Source organism: Hypanus sabinus, chromosome 13 (assembly GCF_030144855.1).
Source record: "Hypanus sabinus isolate sHypSab1 chromosome 13, sHypSab1.hap1, whole genome shotgun sequence".
NCBI lineage: Eukaryota > Metazoa > Chordata > Chondrichthyes > Myliobatiformes > Dasyatidae > Hypanus > Hypanus sabinus.
The window spans coordinates 56,334,000-56,357,269 of NC_082718.1; the positions used below are offsets into that span (position 1 = coordinate 56,334,000).

Below are 23,270 nucleotides of genomic sequence, written 5' to 3' on the forward strand. Positions count from 1 at the left end.
CTAGGTAAGTGGGCAAATGGCATTCCATTCAGACTAGTGTGAGGTGTTTCATTTTGGGCAGGCAATCCAGGGTAGGACTTTCACAGTGGACAACAGGACTCTGGGGAATTTGAAAATAATGGCACCCAGGTGTACAAGTACAAAATCCCCTGTAAGTGGCATCATGGGTGGACAGTGGTGAAGTGAGCTATTACACGTTGGACTTAATCAGTGAGGGCAGAGAACAAGAGATGGGATGTCATGTTCCAGTTACTCCAGACATTGGTGAGGCTGCACCTGACATATACTGTACCATTTTCATTACCTCGTTATAGAAAAGACATTACAAAGCTGGAAAAAAAGGCAAAGGTTTACAAGTGTTGTCAGGCCTGAGTTATAGCGAGAGTTTGGACACTCACAGACTTTATTCCCTAAAGTGTAAGGGACTGAGTGGCACTTTCTAGAGGGACATTTTTTTTTATCCAACCACCACCCAAAATGTTAAAGAAGCAATTAACCTCCACGTTTCTATCTGTAACCATAAGCACGAACATACCAATCAAGAGGAAGCACAACCTGTTTGGCAGGACCCTGCTAGCTGGTAGGGATGGTCATATCAGGTGAGTGAATGATCAAGAATAACAACTCTCAGGATTCCTTCTCCCAGTCTCTTAAATTTACATACAGAGAACAAAGAAATTTACAGCACATTATAGGTCCTTTGGCCCACAATGTTGTGCCGACCATGTAACTTATCTAGAAACTGCCTAGAATTTCCCTAGTGCATAGCCCTTTATTATTCTAAGCTCCATGTATCTATCTAAGAGTCTCTTAAGAGTCCCTATTGTATCCACTTCAATCGCTGCCACTGGCAGTGCATTCCACACACCCATCATTCTCCGTGTGAAAAACACCTAACATCCCCTCAGTACCTATTTCCAAGCACTTTAAAACTGTTACCCCTTGTGTTAGCCATTTCAGCCCTGGGAAAAAGCCTCTGACTATCCACACAATCAATGCCCCTCATCATCTTACACACCTCTATCAGGTCATTTCTCATCCTCCATCGCTCCAAGGAGAAAAGGTCAAGTACATTCAATCTATTCTCTTCATGTATGCCCTCCAATCCAGGCAACATCCTTGTAAATCTCCTCTGCACTCTCTCTTTGGTATCCACATCCTGTAGTGAGGTGACCAGAAATGAACACAGTACTCCCATGGGGGATCTGACCAAGGTCTTATAGAGCTGTAACATTACCTCACGGCTCTTGAACTCAATCCTACGGTTGATGAATGCCAACACATCAGCACAGCAGCTTTGAGAGTCCTATTGACATGGACCCCAAGATCTCTCTGGCTTACCACTTATATTATATTCTGCTCTCAAGTTGGACCTACCAAAATGAACCACTTCACACTTATCTAGGTAGAATTCCATCTGCCACTTCTCAGCCCAGTTCTTCATCCTATCGATGTCCCGCTGTAACCTCTGACAGCACTCCACACTATCCACAACACCCACAACACCCAAAATTTAAACAAACCTCCTCAAAAGGTATTAGCAGTCAGCTTTTTTTGAGTAATGCTCCTAAACTGTGGAACTCAATATCTGAAACTACAAGGAATGCAGACTCAGTTGACACTTTTAAACACCAGCTCAAAGCCAACTTAACTAAAACTATTTTATCTTTTATTTTCATACTTTAGCCCACTGTAAAGCACTTTGAATTAGAGTGTTCATATGAAAAGTAATCTAGAAATAAGTTACCGTTATTATGAGACAGCTGAGGCAGGACCCAGCAGATTCCAAAGTCGTACTGGTTTGAGTTGCAACTCTGGAAACCTTACAGAGTTCAGCCACGCAACACAGCAGGGCCACTGCTGAGATAGGCAGAAAATACTGGCCATCCATTTTCACACAGGAGACCGAAATCTGCTAGTACCATTGGTGAAAAATGCCAGAGGGTCCACCGAGTATGTTTCAGTGCATTCCAACCCAATGCCAAATACTCAGCATTTCTTGACCACATTTACCTAATTTAGAATTCATTAATATTGGCAAGTTCAGTTTATACTAACTAATGCATTTTGGCAGAAAGTTAATTGAAAGCTCACTCTGTAGAATAAGGGTTAAAAATATGCCTGCGGGTAAAATGGAGTTGCCAGTTGTCAAAAAAATAATGAAATCGGCCCTGAAGCATACAACTGCGAGGACATCATCGGTCCTCAAACCATGGAGCTGTGGGCACATGCAGTGTGGAAATAGTACATGCAGTACTTGTTTTTTCCCCACAGAGAAACTAACTTTCTCATCCCATTGTAATGAAACTGATCATTTGATATGCAGTTTAAAATGCAGCTGATAATTATAGTTAAGAGTTTGTTCATTGACTACTGTATATAAGGACAAGCTTATAAATGAGCTCATTGGACTTTTCCCTGGACTGGGATCACCAATATCTAAGATCTCTGAGTCAGCCATTGGAATCACCAGCAGGCAAAATGGTGTCAGACTTACTACTTAGTTAACATTCCATGTTCAAGTTGAATTATCATTTAAGCATACATGAATATAGCCAACAACAGGGGCCAGGCCCTGACCCAGCACGAGGCCTCTGCTCTCTCTCCCCTGGGGATCTGTGACAGACTGATGCGTTCAAAGCAACCCCTTGGTCAAGACCAAGTCCTTTCCATTGTGAGGAAACAGCTCCCCCATCATCAGTCTCACCAATGAATGGACTTGAAATATTCTACGCTACCAATGTCTAACAGGGTCTTGCAATCCCAATAAAAACATCCAAGATAATCACTAGGTGGAAAGTCACTCCAGTGACTTGTTACTTTAATACTTTGTAACCATTTTAATATTTGTCATGTCCATCATTGATCTGAATCCCTGAAATCTACTGAGAAAGATCACACTACATTTTGCTGTATACAGCAAGATGCAAGGACAGTATTCTGCGGATTCCAAAGCCAAGATTCACCAACTGCATGCGTACCCTTTTTGCAAAAACAGCACCTGTTAGGACAGGCAGCTAGAAGAGGTAGAAGGAGAATAGGTTAAAGATAAAGTAGCTACAATAAATCCCTGACAAAGCAAGACCAAAGCGAAGGAAAGAACTTGAATACAAATAAAATTACCATGAGAAAATGTTTCATGCTCTGTTGAAGGCCAGAAGTTGACAAAAATTTGAAGGCATTCTGACTGAGACCATGTATGCTCGTTGGAAACAACTTGGCAATGCCTCACAGGCAAAGGCCAATAAACGACAGGCTCAACCGGATACAAGGAAGGGCATTAGGAAAGGAGTGGACCTCGCTAACTAATAAAATCAAGCTTGCCACTGGCTTTCTTTACCACCCTATCAGCCTGTGCAGCCACTTTCAAAGAGCTATGGGCCTGGGCCCCCAAGATTCTTCTGTACATCAATATTATTAAGGATCCTAACATTAACTATACACCGCCCTTTTGGATGTGATCTCCCAAAATGCAATACCTCACACATGGCTGAACAATTCATCTCTGTCCATATCTACCACTGATCTATATCCTCCTGTGTTCTTTGGCAATCTTCCACACTATCCACAATGCCAATCTTTGTATCATCTGCAAAAATTTGTTGATAATGTTCCTGTTTGTTCTATTCCAGCAAATGTATCAAATGATTGAACCAAAAAAAAGACACAACTAAATGTAGCAGAAAATATTTAACAAATTTAAGTATTTGTAACCTCATACCGTTAGTGCTGTTTTTCCAGCTAAATCTTTGAAACCTGCTTAGATACATCCTGTTAAGTTGTGCATTCAGAAGGATTTGGTAAAAGAGTTGGGAAAGACTAAAGGGCCAGAATCCAAGACCCTTCTGGTCCCAGGGTGGACAGGCAACTCAGAAGAATTGGCATGTTGCAAGATGAGGACCACTTCAGTGTTGGGATTGAGAGATGAAAGCTAAGGCAGAAAGGTTACCATACTCAATTGTTAATTACTTGGAGACAACTTCCCCAAAAAAAGAGGCTCCTGCATTTGGGATCTCCCACATAGCGCCACTGCACTAAGACAGCAGTGTGCTTAAAACAGAAAATCAGCTTTATTAATTACCCTAGGATGACAGAGCTAGCCCTGGTGACAATTTTCTTATCCCACTATTATATGTTCCTGGTTTGAGGCCTTGCAGTTGCATACTTCAAAGACTTTACAAGAGAATCTGCAGATGCTGGAAATCCGAGCAACACACACACAAGATGCTGGAACTCAGCAGGCCAGGCAGCATTAATAGAATTAAGTACAGTCAACATTTTGGGCCGAAACTCTTCGGCAGGAGTGGAGAAAAAAAGCTGAAGAGCAGATTTGAAAGGTAGGGGGAGGGGAGAGAGAAACGCCAGGCGATAGTTGAAACTTGGAGTGGGGGCAATGAAGCAAAGAGCTAGGAAGTTGATTGGTGAGACACAGAAGGCCATGGAAGAAAGTAGAAAGTGGGGGAGGAACACCAGAGGGAGGCGATGGGCCGGCAAGGAGGTAACATGAGAAAGGGACTAGGGGATGGGAAATGGTAGGTTGGGTGGAGGCATTACTGGAAGTTTGAGAAATTGACATTCATGCCATCAGGTTGGAGGCTGCCCAAAGGGAATATAAGGTATTGTTCCTCCAATCTAAGTGCGGCTTTATCCTGACAGTGGAGGAGGCCATGGACGGACATATTGGAATGGGAAGTGGAATCAAGATGGGTGGCCACTGGGAGATCCCGCTTGTTCTGGTGGACTGATTGTAGACGCTTGGTGAAGTGGTCTCCCAATGTACTTTGGGTCTCACCGATATATAAGAGGCCACACCGGGAGCACTGAACACAGTATATGACCCCAACAGATTCCATCCGCCAGTGGGATCTCCCAGTGGCCATCCATTTTAATTCCACTTCCCATTCCCATTCCGATATGTCCATCCATGGCCTCCTCCACTGTCAGGATGCCACTCTTATGTCGGAGGAACAACACCTTATATTCCATTTGGGTAGCTTCTAACCTAATGGCATGAACCGTATAACCATATAACAATTACAGCACAGAAACAGGCCATCTCTGCCCTTCTAGTCCGTGCCAAACATGTACTCTCACCTAGTCCCAGTGGCCAGCACTCAGCCCATAACCCTCCATTCCTTTCCTGTCCATATATCTATCCAATTTTACTTTAAATGACAATACCGAACCTGCCTCTACCACTTCTACTGGAAGCCCGTTCCACAACATGAACATCGATTTCTCAAACTTCCAGTAATGCCTCTAGCCACCCCCCCTTCCACTTCCCATCCCCTTGTCCCCCCCACCATGTTATCTCCTTCCCCGCCTGTTGCCTCCCTCTGGCGCTTCTCCCCCCCACCCTTCTGGTACTTTTTTTACATCGATGCTTCCTGGCCTGCATTTTGTGCATGTGTTGCTTGAAAGCCACATGATTTACTCTTTTTTTTAAAATGAGCTTGCTTGTTCAGCCTAGATGTTCTTTGCTGACAATTCCATTTTAACTGCAAACATGTTTTTAAACCCTTACATTATATCCATTACAACTTTCTGAAATGAGAGAACACAGGCTAGTTGTGAAAAGAATGTTTGGTAACAATGAAAGAATGATCACAGGGCCAGGGACATGTTGCCTGACTTTGTAGTGCTAGTTTTCAAAAGTTCTACAAATAAGCAGGAATGCTTGATCTGCTAGCATTTTGAGATTACAAATGAGGCAGGGCAGCAATGGATGGATTGACGAATGCTTCCTCTGTGAGTTTAGGGCAAAGAGGGAACACAGAAGTTACTCAACTGAGGTGCTGGGGTTCTTCCACAGAATCAGGAAAACACGCTGAATCATGGAATCAAATTTCTCAGCATACATAATCATCATAATTATCAGGAAGTTCATTTGCAATTTTAATTAGCAAACTCAAACTTAATTTTTTTTGTTTTAATGTCATTTTAAGAAAGTACAGCCTTAAATACTTTTAAACAGATTTAAACAAACTCTAGATTACAAAATCTATACTTTACTGTTGAGCTAATAATAAACTATTCTACCTTCTGGTACCTCCTGCCACAGAAAAAGAGGACGTCTCATAACAGAAAACACCGAATCGTATCCCTCTTCCTTCATCATCTTTATCACTTCCCTTAGATGGCGTGGATGGAGACAGGGAGAAGTGCACTGTATATGAGCAACCACATCAACCTCTGTCATAGAAATTAAGACAAGAATGGTTATTCTTTGTAAAGTGCAAGGAGCAATAAGGGCTGCAAGCTGATCATCAGTATAGCACGTGAAACTTGCAGGTCACATTGCACTGGAGCTTTGAGTGAACAGTATTGCTGAATGAGTAACACAGTAATTCAGCATACAGGGCACAACTTACCAATTGCACCAAGAGAAATACAGAGAGAGATTTTGTGCTGTGCAGAAATCAAACCTAAGACCCATACATAATACAAACAACAAATCCAACAGGAAGGTCACTCAAGCCATCTTTACAATAGAACTTCAAATGTGGAACTGCCAAGTATTATTAGTGTACAATGTACTGTGTATGTAATCAAAATGGCTTCTTTGGTTTGCTAGAATAGGAATGCTTTTATGTCTAATAAGTTTTTTTCTCGCAGTTGTTTAGCTTTAGACTTGCTGATATGGGGATTGTATTCATTTGTTAACCAATGGGGAATGTTATTTTGTCTTGTGGGGCTGGGAGCTTGGGGGTTTCGCGGTCTTTTGAGGGGAGGCAGGAAGGAGACGCCGAGGAAGGTGGACGCGCGCTGCACTGCTCGGTCGACCACCAGTGGTGGTCCCAGGTGCGAGGATGTGGAGGTCGGAGGCAAGTGACGAGGGGTCGAATGGTTCGATGGTTGAGCTCCAACGATGTGCACTAAACTGACTGAACTTTGATAAGTTGGCGCGTTTTGCTTTATTTTCTATTCCTTCATATATACTGTATTTCATAGTACTCTTTTAGTTTTAGTAAAATCTTTGAAGTGTATTCTGTAACAGTATCTGGTGTGAGTTTGATACTGTGTGGTACGCGCGGCATAAACTTGATTCTCACAGCACCTACGTGTACGGGAGGTGGGTTGGAGAGTGGCTGGATCTCCTTTTCCCCTAGACGTATACCAGCCTGTTGGGTAAGTGTTATTTTTGTGGGGTGCTCGTCCCGGATTGGATTGTCAGGGGCTGTGGAATCGCGCAGGCAGCAGAGTGGAGATGGACAGAGGTAAGATTGTTAACTGGTGCGAGTTGGAAGATGTACCGGTGCAGTATGCCTGTGTAGTGAGCGGAGTGGATTTTCGAGTTTCGGGAGACGCGTTAGTGCGGGGGTTAAGTTTGGTGAAGGGTATTGGGCAGGTAGAATTGGTAGCTAGACGGTGGTAAAGTCTAGTTGGGTGTTGGTTCATACAAGTGCTGACGTCATGACGTTGGAACTGCCAGCGATGGTCAGTGTTCCGGGGGGACTCCACACTCTCTCCGAGGGGGAGGATGACGAGACACCGGAGGAGGAGCTAGAGCTAGAGGTGGACCCCAGAAAGGTGCCCGGCACTAGTAAAGGGAGGTCGGAGGGGGAAGGCATGACTAGGCCCCACCCCCAGGTAGGGTGGAAGCCTCAGAGCTGGCAGCCACACTTAACTCCCTGGTGGGAGTGGCCGAGAGGCCACGGCTGAAGTTGGGGGTGTTCTCTGGAGCCAAGCCTACTCCGGACAGGGAGGTGGACTATGAGACCTGGATCGAGCATACGTCTTTGATGTTAGAGGAGTGGCCAGGCTCGGAGGAGGAGAAGAGGCAGCGATTGGTGGGAAGTTTGAGGGGTTTGGCAGCCAAAACAATCCAGGAGTTGAAAGCTGAAAAGCCCGGGGCATCAGTGGAGGAATGTATAGAAGTTTTGGAGCAGCGTTTGGGTTGTCAGGGGAACCCTGGCTACTTTTAGCAGAGTTTCAACGTCTGGAACAAGAGAGAGGGGAAAAGCTCTCCGAGTACATACTTAAGATGGAGGGGATGCTCTCGGGGCTGCGGCGCCGGGGAGGAGTGAAGGCACCTGACGTGGCTAGCGTGAGGATGAGTCAGATATTCAGTGGCTCTCTGGAGGAGGACAAGGTGGCGTGGACTATCCGGCAGGCTTATAGGAAAGGTCCCCCTCCATCGTTCAGGCAACTGATCAGAGAGGTGAGGGAGGAAGAGATAGCGTTGGGGCGGAAAAGGGTCTTGGGCCACCGGGAGCGATCCTCAGCGATACAGGAAGTGGTGGCTGGGTGGAGGACTGAAAACCCCCAGGGGAGTAGGGACCCCCCCCCTCTGGAGGGGAAGAACAGGGAAGTTACTCACTCCCAGGGGTGGCCCGTGCAGTGGGTTGAGAGCGGGGGCCATCCTGGAGGAGGAGGGGTGGCGGGCAGCGTGTGCTTTAACTGTGGGAAAAAGGGGCATTTCAGGTGGGACTGTGGGCGGCCAAGGGTGTGCTATAGCTGTGGAGAAGAGGGACACTTTTGGTGGGATTGTGAGAGACAAGAAGCCCTGCGGAGGGCAAGCCCCCCCGCGACTAAGAAGGGAGAGGTGTCAGGAAACTTAGGAGAGGCTCAGTGAAGGAACAGACTGGAGCCTCTGGAGGAGCACGTTCCCAGAGATCAGCCAGGGGACCACCGGGTGCCCACGCCTTTATTCCAGATGGGCTGGTAGGAGCCCGTGCCAGTGTGTGTCTACGTATAGAGGGAGTTTATGTGAAAGCCGTTCTTGATACGGGATTGCAGGTGACCTTATTGTACCAGTCGTTCTACAACCAATATCTAAAGCATTTGCCCATAACCCCATTTGACGCCCTGCAGATTTGGGGTGTGAGCGAGGGTGACTACCCGTAGGATGGGTACCTATTGGTGAGATTGGAGTTCTCGGAGGGCGATGTGGGAGTGTCCGAAGCTATTGAGACATTGGTGTTGGTGCGTACGGACCCGGTGGAAACCGGTGGTACTGCCCTCCTGATGGGGACTAACTCCCCCGTTGTGCGACTGCTCCTGGAAGCTTGTAAGGAGAAAGGTGGGGGAACACTTTCTGGAGACCCTCGGTGCATCCAGTGTTTCCAGTGGTATTCGAAGAAGGGGTTGCCCCCCAAAGGCTGGACCCGGAGTGTAAACGAGGGACGGTGTGGAGTACGCAGGCGAGGCCCAAGGTGATCTGACCAGGGGAGGTAGCACTAGTGATGGGGACCCCCAGATTCCCAGGAGTGCCGACGGGCGAAGCCCTGTTAGTAGATGCCCCGGACGACCTTGAAGGGGAGACACGATTTCCGGCGGGGGTGCTGGTGAGGCCTGAAGTGCAGAGACCGGGGGTGGTACATGCGAGGCGTATAGCCGTAAGTGTCAGGAACACTACGGCAAGAGAAATCACCTTTAAGAGGGGAATGCCGCTGGCACATCTGTTCCCGGTGACGATAATGTCTAGCACATCAGTGAGGACCCCTAATGGTGGGGGATTGGAGCATCAAAGGGAGCTGACCGCTGAAGCCTTTAACTTCGGGGATTCTCTGTGTCGCTGGAGTGGAAACACCGGCTAGTGGAGAAGATGCTGAAGATGGAAGCTGTTTTTTCTCGGGGTGAGTTTGATGTTGGCTGCTCCAAAAGCACTCGCCACACCATCCGGGTGACGGAGGACACCCCGTTCCGAGAGAGATCCCGGCGGCTGGCTCCGGCAGATGTTGAGGATCTGCAGCAGCACTTGTGCCAGTTGAAGGAGGCCGGAATCATAGCTGAGTCTCGAAGTCCTTATGCGTCCCCAATAGTGGTGGCACGGAAGAAGAATGGGAGGGTGCGCACGTGTGCTGACTACAGGACTTTGAATCGGCGAACTGTCCCTGATCAATATACTGTCCCGAGGGTCGAGGACACGTTGGCCTGCCTGAGTGAAGCGAAATGGTTCAGTGTGCTGGACTTAAGGAGTGGGTATTACCAGATCCCAATGAGTGAGGGTGATAAAGACAGCCTTTATCTGCCCGCTGGGGTTCTTCCAGTTTGAACGAATGCCCCAGGGCATATCGGGGGCCCCAGCCACCTTCCAGAGGCTCATGGAGAGGACTGTGGGGGATATGAATCTGTTGGAGGTGCTGGTGTACCTGGACGATTTGATAGTGTTTGGAGGAACATGAAGAGCGGTTGTTAAAGGTATTAGGCCGGCTTAAGGAGGAAGGGCTGAAGCTTTCCTTGGACAAATGCCAGTTCTGCAAGTCGTCGGTCAGCTACGTTGGTCATATCATTTCGCGAGAGAGTGTGGCTACTGATCCAACCAAGATAGAGGCCGTGACCACCTGGCCGAGACCACAGAAAGGGAGCGCTCTGCGCTCATTTTTGGGGTTCTGTGGGTATTACCGGTGAGTCATGAAAGGATACGCCAAAGTGTGTCACCCGTTGACTCAGCTGTTGTGTGGCTATCCCCCAGCAGGAAAGAAAAGGAAGGGGGACCAGAGGCAGGACGCTTGAGGATACTGGAACGCGGCGGAACCTTTTGGTTCAAGATGGGATGATCGATGTGAAGAGGCGCTCCGATCTTTGAAAAGGGCGCTGACCCAGGCCCCGGTGTTAACTTTTGCCAATCCCCAGAAGCCATATGTGCTGCACACGGATGCCAGCCGAGAGGGTCTCGGGGCAGTTCTGTACCAGGAGCATTGCAAAGCATTGAGGCCGGTAGCCTTTGTCAGCCGAAGCTTGTCGCCCTCTGAGAGAAACTATCCCACTCACAAGTTGGAGTGCCTGGCGCTGAAGTGGGCTGTGGTGGACAAGCTGGGCGATTACCTGTATGGAGCCAAGTTTGAGGTGAGAACGGATAACAATCCTGTCACTTATATTCTGACTTCGGCTAAGCTGGATGCCACAGGACATCGGTGGCTGGCGGCCTTGTCGGTATATGATTTCAGCCTGAGGTACCGCCCAGGAAGCAGGAATGTCAATTCAGATGCTTTGTCACGTCGGGAGCCGGGGGAATAGGAGAAGGATGAGGAGTGGGAGAGTGTCCCTGCCCGTGGAGTGAATGCAATGTGTCAGTTTGCTATCACAGTGAAGGCCGAGGGAAGAGGGAGGTTGGAATGAGCCGTGGACCATTTGGGGGTTTTTGACGACGCCATACCCCTAGCTAACAGTAACCTGACCGCACTGCGGACTAAACAGTTGCCGGAACTGAGTCCGGGGGAAGTGGCAGCTGCTCAGCAAAATGACCTGGGTCTTGGTACTGTGTGGAGAGCGGTCGAGAAGGGGGATGGGGCGTTGGCCGAGAAGGAGAAACACCCATCCGTGCCTCTGTTATTGAAGGAGTGGTCTCGGTTAAAATTAAAGAACCAAGTCTTGTACAGGGTCACGACGCCTCCGGACCAACCCCGCTGTTGGCAACTGGTCCTGCCGGAGACGTAACAGCAGACTGTACTCCAGGCCTTGCATGATGATTCTGGACACTTGGGGGTGGAAAAGACCTATGGATTACTCAAAGACCGGTTCTACTGGCCCCGGATGAGGGGGGAAGTCGAAGAATACTGTAGGAAATGCAGTTGTTGCATCCGGAGGAAGACCCTGCCAGAGTCAGTGACTCCACTGTCACACTTGCAGAGTGCGGGACCTCTGGACTTGGTGTGTATGGATTTTCTGTCGATTGAGCCTGACACCAGCAACACCGCGAATGTCTTAGTCATCACCGATCATTACACTCGCTAGTTTCAGGCATTTCCCACTAAGAATCAGAAGGCGACGACAGTGGCGAAGGTGTTATGGGAGAAGTATTTTGTTCATTATGGCCTTCCCAGGCGAATCCATAGTGATCAGGGACAGGACTTTGAGAGCCGCCTTATCCATGAATTACTGACTATGCTTGGGGTTTGAGAAATTGAGGACTACCCCTTATCACCGATAGGGTGATCCTCAGCCTGAGGTTCAACAGGACCCTGTTGGATATGCTCGGGACGCTGGAGATTGGGCAGAAAAATAAGCGGAGTCGTCATATTGGACATTTGGTCCACTGTTACAATTGTACTCGCAATGATGCTACAGGGTACTCGCCTTATTATCTGGTGTTCGGGCGGGAAGCGAGGTTGCCCATTGACTTGTGTTTTGGGGGTGAAGTGGGTGAATTACCCGGGAAGCCCTATCTAAAGTACGTGTCCGACATGAAGAGGGAGTTACAGCGGGCATACGAGTTGGCCGAGATGGCGGCTACCAAACAAAATCAGAGGAATAAGATGAGATATGATCAAAAGGTGAAGTTTGCCCAATTATTGCCAGGCGACTGGGTCCTTTTACGGAACTTGGGACTCCCTGGTAAGCACAAGTTGGCAGATCGATGGGTGGCCAGCCCCTATGTAATAGAAAGCCAGATGCCAAATCTACCGGGTGAAACCTGAGGATGAGAATGGGCCTATCAAGGTACTCCATCGGAATCACCTGCTGCCCCTGGGTCAAGCGGTGTGGGTGGACAAGGAGCCAGAGTGGGAGGCTGTGCCTAGTACAAGGACTCTGCAAGGGCGCGGAGCGAGGGAAGAGCCCGCTGCTGAAGAGACGAGACGGGTCCCTAACCCAGGATTGGATACCAATTCTGAAGATGATGACTCAGATGAGTGGCCCCTGCTCCCATTCACTGGCGCTTCAGTACCAGAAGAGGAGGCTCCTGGCCCTTCCCCTACTGAGTTGGGCGAGAGGAGGGAAGGTGTTGAGGGTCAGATGGAGAGGCAGCCAGCATTGGTGGGAGAGAGGGTGGAACCCGAACGTGAGCCGGAGAGATATCAGGTGAGGGGGGAACCCCGTGAGGGAAGGAGTGAGGATCTGACAGGTAGACCTGGGGTGTCCAAGGCAGAGGGTCCGCAGGTGAAGAAGGAGCCCAGTGAGGCGGAAGGGTCAGCAGAAGGGGTACGGAGATCTCAGAGGAGTAGACGCCCCCCCAGAGCAGTTGACATATGTGGTGCCAGGAGAACCGAGTGTGATTTCTACTGCTCTGGGTAGTTATGTCACTGCTTTCTGCACCTGGGTTGGGTTTTGTGTGTTGCAAGAAGCCTTGGGGAACTCTGCTAATGTCATGAGGGCATGACATTTGCTGGTGGGGGGAGAATGTACAATGTACTGTGTATGTAATCAAAATGGCTTCTTTGGTTTGCTAGAGTAGGAATGCTTTTATGTCTAATAAGTGTTTTTTTCTCGCAGTTGTTTAGCTTTGGACTTGCTGATATGGGGATTGTGTTCATTTGTTAACCAATGGGGAATGTTATTTTGTCTTGTGGGGCTGGGAGCTTGGGGGTTTCGCGGTCTTTTGAGGGGAGGCGGGAAGGAGATGCTGAGGAAGATGGACGTGCGCTGCACTGCTCGGTCGACCACCGGGGGTGGTCCCAGGTGCGAGGACGTGGAGGTCGGAGGCAAGTGACGAGGGGTCGAATGGTTCGATGGTTGAGCTCCAACGATGTGCACTAAACTGACTGAACTTTGATAAGTTGGCGCCTTTTGCTTTATTTTCTTTTCCTTCATATATACTGTATTGCATAGTACTCTTTTAGTTTTAGTAAAACCTTTAAAGTGTATTCTGTAATGGTATCTGGTGTGACTTTGATACTGCGTGGTACGCGCGGCATAAACTTGATTCGCACAGCACCTACGTGTACGGGAGGTGGGGTTGGTGAGTGGCTGGATCTCCTTTTCCCCTAGACATATACCAGCCTGTTGGGTAAGTGTTACATTAGCTAAATATTATAATAGGCAATATTATCAATTACCTTACCTTTGTGGTGTTGAAGGAATTCACAGATAGTGACTAAAGAACTTGCAGTATCAGTTGATACTTCTGCACTTCTACGGTGCACTTGAGCTCCATACTTTTTTGCTACTTTTTCAATCTCATCATGGTCTGTGGAAACCCATACACTATTTAGCAAAAAGAAACAAGAGATTAGTTTAAGAACGTTTCATTATCAATTACCATGATGCTACAGATTCAGAGATTTGTACTGCATCTCAGGTCCATGCAAAACTACCCAAAATTAAGTAGAGCACACAAAAAAAAGTTGCACCCCTACCCCCAGTCACCCCTAAACCTTAGACACTGATTCTTAAAACTCCCCTTGGGACACTTGTGATTCATTATCTAAGGATGTAGGGTGAGTAAAAGAACTAGGACATAATATGAAAACAGTATCAGAGGTAGACAGGTTGGTGAGAAAAATGTAGTACACCGATCTGGGCACTGAGTAGAGAAGTTGGAACATTACATTGCCATTGTACAAGTCATTGGTGCACTCTGTACGGTTTTGGTTACCCTGTTATACAAAGGACATGGTTATCCTGAAAGATTGCAGAAACGTATTTTAAGGATGCTGCCATGACTAAAGGGCCTGAGTTATGGAGAGAAGCTGGCTAGGTTAGGTCTTTATACCTTGAAACACAGGACAATGAGGGGATATCTTATAAAAGTGTTTGAAATTATGGCAGGCATTGATAAAGTGTATGGCAAGTCTTTTCCCCAGGGTAAGCACTTTCAAAACTAAGGGACACAGTATCATGGTCCGGTCCGTGGATTCTGCATTCCGGTTGTTTCTGTTTTCCTGTGTTCTGTTGAATGCCTTAATTGAGTCACCTGATTCTCATTTCGGACCTGCAACATAAATAGCTCCGGGGTTCATCTATTCCATCACTGGACCGTCCTGTCAGAAACTCATTCCAAGAAGCTCGGCATCTGAAACCCACACCAAGAAGCTTGTTACCATAAACACATGCTCTCAGCCAGTGCGGGAAGTCCGGACCACTATCGGTGCTGCTGAGAATTGTGGACTCCAGGTTGCTTCAGTGCCTATGGCTGCTTAGCAAATCCAGTCGTTTTTGTGTCCAGCTGAGTTGCCGGCTGTTTGCCACTGCTCTGAGTAAGGTACGAATTCTGTTGTTTTCGTGGCCAGCTGAGAATCGCTGGCGGTCTGAGTCCCGGCTCCGTGTCCAAGTTGGAGTCCTGGCTCTGTGCCTGTGTCCGAGTTCCAAGTCCAGTCTGAGCCCAAGTCCAAGTTCTAAGTCAAGAGCCAAGCCAAGACGCAGAAACTGAGTCCCTGCCAAGACCGGAGTTCCGAGTCGAGAACCGAGTTCCTAGTCAAGTCCATGTCCAAGCGAAGCCAAGTCTGAGTTCCAGGTCAAGCCGAGTCCAAGTTCTAAGTCAAGAGCCAAGCCAAGACCCAGGTACCGAGTCCCTGCCAAGACACGAGTTCTGAGTCACGATCTGAGTTCCCAGTCAAGTCCAACTCCCAAGACTGAGTTCAGGCTTTTCCGGTTTGCTAGCCTACGTTCATGTCCAGGTTGGCATTTTGTCATCGTTCCTTGGCTTCCCTAGCATGATCAATAAACACTGTTCTGTTTATACTACTTCAGTGTCTGTGTCTTGCACTTGGGTCTGATCCCCAATGCCCCCTTGTAACACATAGATTTACAATAAAAGGAAAAAGTTTTGGAAAGGATGCAATAGGGCAATTTCTTCATGCAGCGGGCAGTGAGTGTATGAAATGAGCTACCAGAAGTGAAAATTGAGAGTGATACGATAGTATCATTTATTTTAATAGGTTACACAGAGGGATGGACCTGAGAATAATATGAGCAGACTGCAGGAAACTGGGGACTAGCTGGGTGAGCACAGGGGTTAGTATGGACAGGTTGGGCCAAAGGACCTGTATCCTGCTGTATTAGCCCATAAGATAGAGAAACAGAATTAGCCTATTTGGCCCATCGAGTCTGCTCTGCCATTTCATCATGACTGATCCAATTTTCCCCTCAGCTCCAACTTCCTCCCTTCTCCCTGGATCCATTCACACCCTGACCAACCAAGAATATATCCACCTCTGCCTTAAATATATCCAATGACTTGGCCTCCACGGCTGCTTGTGGCAAAGGATTCCACAGATTCACCACTCTTTAGTTAGAAAAATTCCTCCTTAACTCTGTTCTAAAAAAACACCCCTCTATTCTTAGACTGTGCCCTCTGGTCTTAGACTCTCCCACCATAGGAAACATCCTCTCCATGTCCATTGCATCAAAGCCTTTCACCATTCAATCGGTTTCAATGAGGTCCCCCCTCATTCTTCTGAATTCCAGTGAGTACAGGCCAGAACCATCAAACACTCTTCATATGACAAGCCATTCAATCCTTTGAACCCTCTCTGGTTTCAGCACATCCTTTCGAAGATAAAGGGCCCAAATCGGCTGACGATGCTCTAAGTGAATCCTTGTCAATGCTTTATAAAATATCAACATTACATCTTGCTCTTATGTTCTAGTCCTCTTGCAATGAATGCTAACATTTCATTTGTCTTCCTCACCACAGACTCAACTTGCAAATTAACCTTTAGGGAATCCTACACAAGGACTCCCAAATCCCTTTGCACCTCATTTTTCTGTAATTTCTTTCCATTTAGAAAATAGTCCTTCCGTTCATTTCTTCGACTAAAGTGCATGACTGTACATTTCCCAACACTGGTTCTCCTAACATGTCTCAGTCCTTCTGTCGCCTCACTACTTCCTGAAAAGTACTTCCTCCTATACCTATCTCCATATCGTCTGCAAACTTGGCAACAAAGCCTTCAATTCCATCATCCAAATCATGACATGTAACGTAAAAAGAATCAGTCCCAACACCGACCCCTGTGGAACACTAGTCACCGGCAGCCAACCAGGAGAGAATTAGTAATGATCTTTCAAGAATCACTAGATTCTGGAATGGTTCCGGCAGACTAGTGCAAGCTGCGAGCCCGTGGTATTCCAGGAAAGATTCCAGCATGGATAAAGCAGTGGTTGATTGTCAGGAAGCAACGAGTGGTAATAAAAGTAACTGTGCTGGAACCAATTCGTTCTGCGATCCCTGCTGGGCATGATATCCAGCGGTCCGATATCCACTCTTGCCTCGCTTTTACACCTTGTGTACTTGAAGAAACTTTTGGTATCCTCTTTAGTGTTATTGGCTAGTTTACTTTCTTCTGGTCTTCCCGGCTTTGCTCACCTGTCGAAATGCCCGCAATCCACAGCGGCCATCAGCACCCAAGCCAGGAGCGGCCGGCCGAGAAGCAGCTTGATGTTCTTCAGCCGGATCCCCTTGCTCCCTCCCCGGGCCAGAACCAGGGCGGCGAAATGTCGCTTCCCAGCCGGTGTCACCGGACCGACCGGCTCCGGCAGTCTCCTGCGGGGCCGTAACTGTCTCGGCTGGAAGACCCGCCAGTCCGGACCCTGGCGGGGTTGCCACGGCCGTGCTTCCTCCTGCAGACTCTCTGAGCTCATCCTCGGGACGAGGTTTTACTCCTCTCGCCAGGACAAGAGGCAATCGTGAGCCAGGAAAGGCCGGAGCTCCACGGCCAGCAACGATCACTCTGCCGCCTCCCTCGGCACTGCGCAGCGGGGAGCAACGCCCGCCGGAAGCAGCAGGAGCACATAACAGGATAGGGTAAGCCGAGTGCCCGCAGGCACACATTCCCCTTCAGAGTTGATGGGAGGAGGAGGTCCGAGCCTCCTCCACTGCCCATTAGCTGAACGGCCAAATAACTGACTCGTACTTAGTCCAATCCTGGCCTCAGCCCTGTCCCAGTCCCTCCCTCCCCGCTCCTACGTCATCGGTATCCTCCTTGAACACCGTCAATGAATCCGCCCTCTCAGCTGTCCCAAGTTTTCATTCAGAAGCAGAATCGGCTTCCATTTCCTTATACGTGGTAAAATAGTTTTTTTTAATGTGACAGCAGTACAATGCACTAATATAGAAAGATGTACATCACATGAAATTCCTTATAAGAATCAGGATCAAGTCAGGTTTAATTTCACTGACATCTGTCGAGAAAATATTATTTTGCGGCAGAAGTGCATTGCAATACATAATATAACACGGTAAATTATAATAAGAAATATATTATAGTGTTTTATTATGTGTATATATATATCTATATATATAAAAATTCGAAAAGAGAGGAAAAATGAAACTGAGGTAGTGAACATGGGTCTGTTGTCCATACAGAAATATCGTGGAGAGGAAGAAGCCGTTCCTGAAATTTTGAGTGCCTGACTCCCCGCTTCCCCCTGATGGTAGCAATGAGAGGGGTTGTCCTGGGTGAAGGGTGCCGCCCCATCGCCTTTACAAGGCGTGTGTATAAGATGCTGGGGAGGCTAGTGCCCATGATGGAGCTGGCTGAATTTATAACTTGCTACAGCTTTTTCCGATCCTGTGCAGCGGCCTCCCCATACCTGAGCCAGTTTGAATGCACTCCACATCTGTAGACATTTGCAAATTTTGCGATCTTACAACGTATGATCTGGTAAAAGGAGCATGAGATGACAGAGAAACAGGACGCTTGCTCCACTGTTTTCTTGTCTGTTATCTTACTCATCTTTGTGGCTACGGAAGTCTAATGAAACTACCGCCTGTTTATTAAGCTTACTAGTTTCATTGAGTTCTTACAATACACAGGGGCTCACGTAAAGTTGTCTTATCCAGACTACCATCTCTCAAAAGTATTCACAAACTTACTAGTTTTAGCTAAATCAGATATAACCATGCTATCTACTTAAGCTGCCATTTCCTCTAAATGTTTACAGAAGCTATTAGGGCCAAACCTTGTCGTGGTTTTTTTGTGCCTCACAAATGACCAGGAGACGCAGAAGATTCTTCAAGAAGGGTTAAACTTTAATTTGCAAATCAAAGCTAAGACAGTCAGTGAGCTAGTTGCTGATTGCCCACCGATCCTCGGACACGGCATTTTTTACAGCAAAATCCTGGTCCAGTTTCACACGTACCACAGGTATGTCCCATTGACTTAATCATGTTCCAATCCACATCTCCCAGCTGTCTCTCACCAACACACCTACATTCTTAAGATTTCATTCTCCTACTGAATTGGGTACATGCATAGCAAATAGCAAGTTCAAACTACATAATCTGCATCAAGGCTGACTACATAGTTTTGGTTACACAGCAAACAAGTTCAAAGCAAAACATCTCTTAGCTACCTCTCATTGACATATATTAACACACCATTGTCTTCTACATTCCTAGCATTTCATCTTGGGTACATGCATAGCAAACTGACTACATAGTTTTGGTTACACAGCAAATAATACAAGTTTTATACTCCATAATATTTTATACTCCAATAACCTTGACCTTCTAAAGCCCATGCGAGATGTTTAGGTACTGAATTAATTATAATCATATATGATTACCGATGTTTCCAAAAATCGGTTCCATTATTTTCCAAAAATTCTGAGCAGCAATGCAGTTAAATAGGCTGTTTGGCGCACGTCCTTGAAATTCAGGATTTCCTTGAGTGTTAGTTTGTAATCATGTTGAAGAGACTCGCTCGGAGGTTTTTATGTATTTATTTAGCTTTGCAGTTTTCACAGTTCTGCTGTTGATGGATCTTCAGATGAGTGGAGACATACCTGGAGAAGCATCCAGTTGCAATGGCCACATATTCAATCACACAGGTAGCACAGGCAGCCTCCCCGGCTTTAATCAACAGTGAGATTTCTTCTCTCGTTCATCTTTTCTATGATCCGAAAATCACTGCTGATCACTAAGACCACTAAAATCTGCAGGTCTATCTCAATAGTGATCGGGATAATGACGCTATTCTGCAGTTATGACCGAACGTCCTCTCTCCTCGCCGCAGGACACTACAGATCTCGAAGAAGCAGACTTTGAAAGTGTTATGCGAGGATGCAGCAGCGCAGTAGGCATGCCAGTAAAAGAATTGAATTGTACTGAATTGATTTATTTCTTACATCCTTCACATCCGTGAGGAGTAAACATATTTACGTTTCATCTCCGTCTGAATGTGCAATTTATAGTAATTTGCAATAAATAGTGTGCACAACAGAACAGTCAATATAGCTTAGAAATACTATTGTGTCAGCGTGAATTAATCAGTCTGATGGCCTGGTGGAAGCAGCTGTCCCGGAGCCTGCTTGTCCTGGCTTTAATGCTGCGGTACCATTTCCCGGAGTGAGCCTTAAAACAGATGCCTGCACGACCACGCTCCCAACATTTCTACTCGCTAATGTCTGATCGCTAAAAAAAAATTTGATGGATTTCTTGCGTCCGCGTTTGAAGCAACAAGAGATGGGGGACTGCAACTCACTCATCTTTTCAGAAACATGGCTCCAGGACTCCATTTGATTCGGCCATACAGATAGCCCAGGGAAGTGATGAATGTCCACATGCTGAGAGTGACTTCTCTCCATCCATTTGATTGTATGACAATGAAAAGAAACCTCGGCACTGTCAGAAGTCTTACTTCACCTATGTTCATAAACCTACAAACAAGCAACATGCAAGAAATTGGTTATGCTATTCAGAAAGCAAAGGAAGCCTATTCTGTTTCCCATTCAAGGTTATGACTTCAAGATGTTCATCAAAGTTTAGTGAAGAGGGTTTAATGACTGGAAGAATGCAAGCAATCTATTACATCAACATGAAGAAAGTTCCTCACATAGACAAGCTTCAATTTCACTGTCGATGTGCAAAAACAAAGCTAAGCGTGTCGATTCCCACCCTGTGAAAGAGATGGAGACAGAACAAAAGTATTGGTACTCACTTCTAGAGCAAATAATTGAAGTTGTAAAGTTTTTAGCAAAATGAGGCCTTTCATTTCATGGTAGTGATGAAACTGTTGGCTCTCCTCATAGTGGAAATTACTTGGGGTTGTTAGAATTACTGGCCAAGTTTGACCCTTTTCTGGCAGAGCATATAAATGCTCACGCAAACAAAGGAAGGGGGCATAAATCATACCTATCTAAAACAACAGGTGAGGAATTCATCAATCTGATTGGATCCAGCATACTGGATCACATTATCGGTGAAGTGAAGAAATACAAGGATTATTCTGTTTCATTGGATTCTACTCCAGATATATCTAATGTGGACCAGCTGACTTTGACTGTGCGCTATGTACTGCCGTCTGGACCAGTTGAAAGATCTGTGAAGCTTTTGAATATGGAAGGTCATAGAGCTGAACAGCTCGCTCAAAGTTTACTTGACTTTTTAAAGGAAAATGACATTGATATAAAAGACTACTGTGGTCAAAGTTATGACAATGCCAGCAACATGAGTGGCAAGTATAGTGGCTTACAAGCACAAATTAAAGAGCTGAAAGAGTTTGCGGATTACATTCCATGTTTTGCACATTCACTAAGTTTGGTTGGAAAATGTGCTGCTGAATGTTGTCAAGAAGCATTAATTTTCTTTCAATTTGTAGAAAGCCTGTACACATTTTTTTCTGCTTCTGCTATCGGTGGGATCTCCTTTCTGCTGCATTATCTGATGGTGGTGCTCATTTGCCCATTGTGAAAAGAATGTCAGATACCAGGTGGTCAGCTCATGCAGATGCAACTAAAGCACTTTTACACAGTTTTTCTGCAATAAAACCAGTCCTGGATGACATTTCAAATAACAATGATCAGAAGGCAGAGTGTCGACAACAGGCTTGTGGAGTACTTTCAACCATGGCGAAGTTGGAAACAGGAATAATGGTCATATTGTGGGATCAAGTATTACAACGTTTTCAAATGACCAGTGCTTCTTTGCAATCTTCTGGCCAAGACTTGAACACAGCTTGTGCACTCTAGGAATCCTTGCATGGATATATTCAAGCTATGCAGTCTACTTCAAGCAAAATTGCGCATATAATGATTTCAGTGGTTCCAGCACTCTTGATCCACTTGTTGAATCTCAAACACCTTCTCATAAGTTTAAAAGCCGAACATTTCTTGCCATTATTGACAGCTTGCTTTCTGCCCTGTCAAAAAGGCAGAAAGCTTATCTAAAGGTGAATGGTGTTTTTGGATTCCTTCATCAGTTACAGTTGTTTACACCTGAAGAGATCGTAAAGAGGTCATCAAATCATATCTGGAAGATCTGGAAGAAAGTCTTGGTGAAGAATTTGTGCAGTTTACTGAACTGTTGAAAACTGATCTTGCTTCTCATATTGGTACCAAACAAGACCTTGTACAGTTACAGTTGTACCATTTGATAACTGACAATTCTTTGGTGTCTTGTTTTCCGAATGTAGAAAATGCCTTGCGCATCTATTTGTCACTCATGCTTACCAACTGCAGTGGAGAATGCTCATTTTCAAAACTGAAAAGGATTAAAAAATGAACTAAGGAGAACCATGGGTCAAAACAGATTGAACAATCTCACTCTAATGAGCATTGAGCATGAACTACAAAATAGCTGGATGAACTTAGCAGATCAGGCAGCATCCGTTGAAAGAAGCAGTCAATGTTTCGGGTCGAGACGAAGGGTTCCTGATGAATTCCTGATGAAGGGTCTCAACCCGAAACATTGACTGCTTCTTTCCACGGATGCTGCCCGACCTGCTGAGTTCATCCAGCTTTTTTGTACGTCTTGATTGGACCACAGAATCTACAGTGTACTTTGTGTTTACTATTAAGCATGAGCTTCTGCGTGAAATAGACATTTCCAGTATCATCAACAAATTTGCTCATGCTAAATCTAGAAAATCTAACTTTTAAGTTGTAGTTTTGTTACTTCTGACATTTGAATTTGGTACTTACATGTAAGTAATATTATTACTGAAGTGTCAGAAATTTGTCGTATTATCTGGCTGTATAGCAAATGAAAAAATTCAATTACTTTATTATGCAAGTAAGTAATTTATGTTTTAACATTTATGTGCATTTTTTAAATCCAGGGCCCCTTTATGACATATGCTACAGGCCCCGCATTAGCTTAATCCGGCTCTGATTATGATTGTTACTGTTTAAATCCCTCCCTGTGCTAGTGCTGGGAGAAACACTGCAGGAGCTCTATGGCAATCTGTAACATCAAAGCCACTCACCCTGATAGTTTCTTCATTGCTGTTGGTGACTTGAATCGTGCCAACTTAAAAAACAGGTCTGCCAAAGCTCTACCAGCATGTCAAATTCACAACCAGAATAGAGAATGTATTAGACATGGTTTATACCAACATTTGTGGAGCCTACAAGACTGCCCTCCCCGAATTCTCATTATATACTCAGACCACATACCCTGCATAGAGACCACAGGTTAAATGAATCAAACCAGTTTACAGGGGGATCTGGACTTGTCCAGAAAGTGCCACATCAGCGCTGAAGGACTGTGTTGAAAGTATGGACTGGAGTGTACAGAGGGAGGCTGCTAGCTACGATAGTTGACAACAGGCTTGTGAGTTGTGGTTTGTGTTTGTTTGATATGTAAATTACAAACCAAAACATTTAAAGTGCTGCACAGTTTTCAGGCTGCGTAAAAATTTCCTGCTCTTAGCAATGATTGGTCCACA

At 46.1% G+C, this 23,270-nt stretch overlaps 1 protein-coding gene across 3 annotated transcripts in view; it reads right to left on the reverse strand.

Moving 5' to 3' along the window:
- Window positions 1-17,427, reverse strand: part of LOC132403883 (N-acylneuraminate cytidylyltransferase-like) — a 53,388-nt gene extending 35,961 nt beyond the window's left edge. For 2 of the 3 annotated variants that reach the window (XM_059987661.1, XM_059987660.1), the window contains exons 1-3: window positions 16,970-17,427; window positions 13,724-13,866; window positions 6,040-6,192 (exon numbers count right to left, since the gene is read on the reverse strand). In XM_059987661.1, the coding sequence (XP_059843644.1) occupies window positions 6,040-6,192; window positions 13,724-13,866; window positions 16,970-17,244 (571 nt within the window). In that variant the 5' untranslated portion in view covers window positions 17,245-17,427. The remainder of the gene's footprint in view (window positions 1-6,039; window positions 6,193-13,723; window positions 13,867-16,969) is intronic. The other variant, XM_059987659.1, reaches the window with a different exon arrangement.
- Between the last annotated feature and the right edge of the window lie 5,843 nt (window positions 17,428-23,270).